The sequence below is a fragment of the Pinus tabuliformis genome, chromosome 7 (assembly GCF_031772625.1).
Source record: "Pinus tabuliformis cultivar Carrire ecotype Pingquan chromosome 7, CPIR1, whole genome shotgun sequence".
NCBI lineage: Eukaryota > Viridiplantae > Streptophyta > Pinopsida > Pinales > Pinaceae > Pinus > Pinus tabuliformis.
Window position 1 is genome coordinate 755,695,126 of NC_142293.1, and position 7,404 is coordinate 755,702,529.

At 30.3% G+C, this 7,404-nt stretch overlaps 1 protein-coding gene across 1 annotated transcript in view; it reads left to right on the forward strand.

Moving 5' to 3' along the window:
- Positions 1 to 7,067, forward strand: part of LOC149249721 (putative polygalacturonase At1g80170) — a 116,214-nt gene extending 109,147 nt beyond the window's left edge. The window contains exons 3-11 of the mRNA XM_089458769.1: positions 3,106 to 3,259; positions 4,571 to 4,705; positions 4,807 to 4,977; positions 5,383 to 5,403; positions 5,514 to 5,721; positions 5,836 to 5,917; positions 6,000 to 6,108; positions 6,239 to 6,379; positions 6,483 to 7,067. Coding sequence (XP_089314895.1) covers positions 3,106 to 3,259; positions 4,571 to 4,705; positions 4,807 to 4,977; positions 5,383 to 5,403; positions 5,514 to 5,721; positions 5,836 to 5,917; positions 6,000 to 6,108; positions 6,239 to 6,379; positions 6,483 to 6,731 — 1,270 coding nt within the window. The 3' untranslated portion in view covers positions 6,732 to 7,067. The remainder of the gene's footprint in view (positions 1 to 3,105; positions 3,260 to 4,570; positions 4,706 to 4,806; positions 4,978 to 5,382; positions 5,404 to 5,513; positions 5,722 to 5,835; positions 5,918 to 5,999; positions 6,109 to 6,238; positions 6,380 to 6,482) is intronic.
- The last annotated feature ends 337 nt before the right edge of the window (positions 7,068 to 7,404 follow it).

Genomic DNA, 7,404 nt, shown 5'->3' on the forward strand with positions numbered 1-7,404 from the left:
TCAAATTTGAGATCACATATAGAAAAAGAATGCTATGCCGAAGAACCAAACACTTTCTGGCATAGGAAACAACATTGTGTGGAATTACCATATAAGGAAGAATATGAAGGAAAACCTTGCAAAAGCAGAGCAATTCTCATGAACAAGGAATACAGAGATCTCTGTCAAAAGGAAATTGCAAGCCTGTTAGAAAGAAGACTAATCAGAGAATCTAGCAGTCCTTGGAACTGCTATGGCTTTTATGTCAATAAACATTCAGAACAGTTAAGGGGAGTTCCAAGATTAGTCATAAACTACATACCTTTAAATACTGTTATTTCAGATGATAGTTACCCTATTCCCCATAAAGGGAATCTCCTAGCAAGGATTTCAGGGGCTAAAGTATTTTCCAAATTTGATATGAAATCAGGTTTTTGGCAAGTGGAAATCCAAGAATCTGATAAATTTAAAACAAATTTTAGTGCCCCAGCGAGACACTATGAACGGAATGTGATGCTTTTTTGGCTAAAGCATGCTCCTTCCAAATTCCAAAAGGTCATGGACATGATTTTTAAGCCATATTCTGATTGGTTATTGGTATATATTGATGATGTGCTTATATTCTCCAAAAATGTCCATAAACACTTCAAGCATGTTCAAAAATTTGTACAACTGGTAAAAAATAATGGGTTGGTTCTCTGCAAGAAGAAGATTGAACTTTTTCAGACAAGTATTAAATTCTTAGGCCACACAATTAAAGATGGGCAGATCACTCTGCAAAAGCATGCTCTAGAACATGATGATAAATTCTTAGATATTATCACTGACAAAACTCAACTGCAGAGATTCTTGGGATGCTTAAACTATGTGAGTAGTTTTTATAAAGATTGTGCTAAAGATAGAATATTACTTAATCAAAGGTTACAAAAACATCCACAACCATGGTTTCAACGACACACAAAAGCCATCAAAAGAATAAAAAATATGTTTATACTCTACTGTAGAAAAGGAAGCCAAAGCAGTATGGAACTGCATTGACAAATTTGATGTCCACCTAGTCCACAAAAGGTTTCTTTTAAGTACTGATGCTTCTGCACTAAAAAAAGTCCTCAAAGACATAAAGAAACCCGGAGAAGATAAGTTTGCAAGGTGGTAAGCTCTATTTGCAAATTTTGACTTTGAAGTCGAACACATTAAATGATAGAAGAATTGTTTACTTGATTTTTTGAATACAAAATACCTTAGCTAGAAAGATAATGTCATGTTAATAGTAACAAAATGGGATCGTTCCCAGCGTACAAAAATTCTAAGAAGCATTCTTAAAACACAAAGTTGGGAAGAACACTGTACAAGGTGGAAACCTACATGGAAGCTAAAAAATATAAAGATACTAGATGCAAACCTACAATCTCATACAGACATACAACATCTAGTACCGGAAGGAAGGAAAGATCTACCCCAAAGGTAGCAAGTGGATACATGACCTTAAACATACTCATTTTGTTTTGATTTAACAATGTTGAATTTTATAAATAATTTTTTTATTTTCTATAATTTTTTTTACAGGGATTTATCCGTATTTTAGTTGAAAGTTTGAACATCTTATTACATAATTTATGGTATACCATGATATTACAATCATTACCTTTTATTAATGCCATGTACTCATTTTTATAGTATTAATAATTTTTATAAACTAATAATTATATTAAAAAAATAAATTAAATATTTTAATTCATATATATATTAATTTTTTTTAAAGTTAAAATCTAAATTCAAATTTAATAAGATAAAACATATGCATTTTTATAAACTAAATAATAAATTATTGTTATTATTTTTTTTCCAAATATAAATTCAAATTTTAAAAATAAAATATATGTATTTTTATAAACTAATAATTATATTAAAAAAAGTTATTGAATATTTTAATTCAAATTTTAGGAAATAAAATATATAATTCTTGATTTGGACACAACCTTGATTTGGATCACTAATGCAGTTCAAACGTAAATACAAGTATAACATATTATAATTTTTTTAATTTTTTAAAGCTATATTTGTATAGGCATTGAAATCATAGCATACTCTTTAATTGTATAGAACTTTTTTTTAAGAAAAGGAGGGACCCCGCCGAAAAAGCATTATATTACAATATATACAATTTGCAATACGTTGCGTCACACTTGACAGCAACCCAGCAATAGACTATCATATTTTGCCCGTAAGCAACTCAACATGTTTGGCCTGAATCTAATCCGGGTGGGGAGGGCAATAGTGCTCCGTCCCAACCACCCTAGACAACACGGGATACAAATTAGTGATCTTTACCAATTAGTGAAACAAGTAAAAGTAAAATTCTATTATAAATTATATAAAATGTAGTATAATAAATATTATAAAAATATTATGAAATATGTATACTTTATAAAATAATAGAATATAATATTATTTTTTTATTAATATAGAATAATTAAATTTTAAAAATTATAACCCATAAAAATTGATAATCAGTAGCAAAATTTAAACAAATATAATAAATGATGAATTTAATATAATAAATTTTAATAAAATTTATTTTTTAAAATTAAACAAATATAATAAATGATGAATCTAATATAATAAATTTTAATAAAATTTATTTTTTAAATTATATATAGAGTAAAAATAAAAGATAAAAAATAGTAAAATATATATACTAAATGTCAAAAATATGAAGAATCAGAAAACAATTATTTATGTTGAAAAAGCGAGGAATATTTAATGAATGGATATGAAATCAAAGAATACTTAAAAAGAAATTGGAATATTAAATTGAAAATACCTTAACATAATTTAAAATTAGATATGTTAATGGACTTATCTTTCCTAGTGACAAGGCAAGGACCATCTTTATATATTTTAATAAAAGATGAAAACTGAAGTAAGGAATAAAGAAAAGTTGAAGGACCAGTATAATAGGCTTCGCCGAAAGAAAAAGGATAAAAAATGAAGTAAGGAATACAGAAAAGCTGAAGTACCAATATAATAGGCTTTGCTGAAAGGTTTAGTTTATCTTCTGCTCCACTTATTTTTTTTTATTAACGTCTGCATTGTCGCTGAGTAAGATAAGAATATGGTGTACAGACTCTCGGAAAACCTCAGCATGTGGACGCGATTATGCGTCATCAGCGCACTTGTCTATACAGGTCTTTCCTCACAAGAGGAATGTGATACTGCACCAGTTTTTAACGTGGATAGCTATGGAGCCAAAGGAAACGGTGTCTCCGACGACAGTCAGGTAAAACATAAATATCTACTCTCGAAGTAATTCGTAGTTTTAATTTTTTAAACGGATCCTTATGTTAAATTGGTGTAGATAAATGTATCCAGAGTTATGTCAGTGTGTTCTGTAACAAAAAAAATGGAATTTAATGAGCTGCATATATTTTCCTGATATCTTGTCGTTGACAGTTTACTCTTTATTTCCTAAGAGTTCCCAATATTATTACTATAATTACTATATATTGAGTCTAACCTATAGAGCATTATTATAATTACTATATATTGAGTCCAACCTATAGAGCTTGATTAGCTTAGTACCAAATAAATTTTTGGTAAGGTCTTCAGAGTATGTTAGTGGGTGGAAACAAGGTTCTTATTGCTTAGAAGAATAGCTTGATTAGTTATGTTTCTAGTACAGTTTCCTAATAAAAGGACACTACCTTTATTTCTTAGCGACTATTCTATATTTTTGTGGAAACAATTCTTGTTCCTGATGATTTATGTTATAAAAAGCACAATTGATAGATAATATGTAATAGATTTTTATATACTTCTTCTTAGTATTAATATTTGAAATCTCCATCCATACACACTAATTAAGAGGGTCTTTCTTATGAAACTAAATAATAAGTGTTTATGTAACAATCTATTCCTATGCTCTTAATATGGGAGGATTTCTTGTAAAATACAAATCTCTCAATGCGAAGGACCTTAGATTATTCATCATGATATCAATTTTATTCCAGATCCAACTTAGTATAAGTCCATTACTCTGTGAAAAACCATGACAGTTTCATGCAAGGATCATGACTGTACTGAATTCTATTTTATAATTATTAATTTGTCTCTATCTTTGTTCACAAATCTTATCCAACTTCTTTATTTTAACATAATTTAAATAAATTTTATTTTAAAAAATATAATTTTATATAACTTATTTTTTATTTTTAAAATTATTTTTTTTATTATTTAAAATAAAAAATTATAACATTCATCCCATTTGGTATGATGTCCTTCCATTTTTAAATTTTATGTAATCTTATTGAATTTTAAATCAAAAAAAGAAATTGATAAAAGAAGATATATAAAAATATATAAAATACATCGATTCAACTATCTGTAACACAATTTGAAATACCAAAAGTCTATATCTCAATTTCTTTTTTTCATTTATTTCTTATGCATTCATAGATCTTTTTTTCATTTATTTCTTATGCATTCATTGATAAATCTCCGTGACATATCTCTACGAAGTGGATGAAAAGCTTGTCAAATTAGGCATGGATGAGATCACTTTAAAAAATGTTAACCATAGTTATGTGATCAGGCCTTCTTGGCAGCTTGGAATGCAGCATGCAACAGCAGCTCGGATTCTGTTTTTCTGGTTCCAAATGGGAAAAGCTACCTGGTTAAACCCATCAACTTTAATGGTCCTTGCAAGAGTGTCCATTTGACTGCACAGGTAATAATCCAGATCTTCTCATTTTGCAATATATATTTTCATATAAATTTTAAGAATTAAACATCGTTTGCTGTCATGTAATATCCCTGAACATCAAACAGATATCAGGCAGAATAATCGCCCCACATGATCCCTGTCGCTGGAATCCCCAAGAGCGCAATGAATGGCTCATGTTCTCGAAGGTGCAAGGATTAACTATTAATGGCGGAGGCATTATTGATGGGACAGGCCAGAAATGGTGGGATGGTGATTGCAACCGAGACCAAAACCATGTAAGACACATTGCTCGGCAAAATAAATAGCTATTGCATGATGTGTTTTTGTAGCTTAGTTCAATAGCTATATGTGTTAAATAAAAGGAAATTTTTATTTTTAGTTTAGTCATGAGGATTATACATTAACATTCCATCGAAACTCATTAGCATATAAATAAATTCAGTTATGTTAGAATATATATATATATATATATAATTTTTTATTATTATATTGTTTTTTATAATAATATATTATTTTTTAAATATTTGTATTATAAACTATGGTTAAAAAAATATCATTATTATTAGTTTTTATAATATTGTTTAGAATTATTATTGCTATATTAATTTTTTTATATAATAATGTTTTTTTTTAATAATTTTATTATTGACATTTTTGTTTTTTTATTTTGTGCTATACAGATGTGCCTGAGTGTCCCCACAGTAAGCTTACCTAAACATTCTTTAAGCATTTTCCTAAACTGATTATGAACCTAACAGTTTTACCTCAATTTCATAGCTTTTTAGCATTGCTAACCTAAAATTGAATGCAGGCATTTATGGTATATTCTTGCTCAAATGTACATTTGAGAGATTTGAAGTTCCGAGACAGTCCAAAAATTCATGTTGAAATAGCTATGTCAACACATGTTCAAGTCGAAAACTTGGAAATTGTTGCTCCGGGCGATAGTCCGAATACAGATGGAATTCACATCTACGCCTCTCAACATGTAGTGATTCAGAATTGCACAATTGCAACAGGTTGGTTTTGGTTACCATAACTCATAATATCCTTCACTTTCCTCTTTTGAGCTATAATTGACTGTTGTGCAGAAAACAAGATTGTAATAATCAAAATCCTATCAAACTCTACAGGAGATGATTGTATTTCTATAGTTACACAAAGCTCAGACATTGAAATCAGCAAACTAGTTTGTGGGCCTGGACACGGAATAAGGTAACGAGGTGGCGCCTAGTTTAATATCGAAAATTATATCTTAGACACGAAGGAACTGTTAATGATGTTTTTGTATGAGCAGTATTGGAAGCCTCGGCAGCGGTGATTCAGAAGATACAGTTTCAGACGTGTTTGTTAATGGAGCTTCTCTCAATGGCACACAAAATGGAGTACGCATAAAAACATGGCAGGTAATTCCGATATTAAATCTTTATGTATCATAACAATGCTTCTAATTTATTCAGGCACAGTTGATAAATTATACATTCAGTACAAGTCATATTGTGGAAGAACTCTCAAACTCTAATTTTGTTGATACAGGGCGGTTCTGGGTATGCCCAACGAATAATGTTCCAACATGTGAACATGATTAATGTCTCAAATCCCATTATTATCGATCAATATTACTGTGCCGCTCCATCGCCATGTCACAATAAGCCGTTAAAACCATGCAACAATCATGTAAGTAGAGTTCGCTCCCTATTTCCTTCAAACAAGGGAAAATTCGGTACCAAATTTGTTTCATAGCATTGAGTCTCCTCGTCTGTTGTTGTGGTGAATGTAGAGTTCCGCTGTTCGAGTTCACAACGTGACGTACACAGACATCACTGGCACTTCGGCAACGAAAGAGGCAATAAAACTTGAGTGTAGCGGGAGCGTTCCATGTACAAAAATAGTGATGGAGGGTATAAGCCTTCACTTGGATAACGGAGACCCGGCCACATCTTTCTCAGATAACGTTCAAGGTTCTAGCGATGGCCAAGTCATTCCTCCCGTTAATTTCACATCACCGGGCTTGCCAGCATCAAATTAATTTAGTACTGCGAGTTATCGGTTCTCTCATTGGTTCTGCAATTATCTTCGTCGGCGCCATGGTGGTCAGATGCAGTTGTTAGTCTGAAAAATATTTATATTACGTTGAAATATGTGAAGATGAATGGAGAGGTTTAAAAAGTCATGTCAAGCACCAGTATTGATAATAACCACACGAGTATGGATAATAGCGAGGTACAGAATATGGATAATAGTTTATAATCGGCATAATTTTATAATGTAATAGGTGAAATGCTTTTTTTTTTTTTAATATTTTATTATTATTGTATAATATTTGGTAGAGATTTTTAAGAATTATAAGTTTTAAGTTGTTTAATGGGTAAAGTTTTAGTATTTTATAGGATTTTTAAGTCGCTGAATTTATTTATGTATTTATAATGCATTTTAATAACAAGAAATCACATTTTTGCTAAAAATTTAGGGACTAGGTACTAAATCTTTTTGGCCTTTTGGGCCTAGTCCATCCCCACATAGCATGTGCAATGTCTGAATGAGGCTTTCACATGAATATTATAATACTGATTCTCCTTATTTTTGTTCAATGTCAAGTCTGCGTGCCCACATCTTAGTTTTCGTAGTATCCCCAGTTTTGTAAGTGTGTCTGATGCACTATTTAGAAGGATACAATGCAACACCAAGGTCTTGTATTTGTG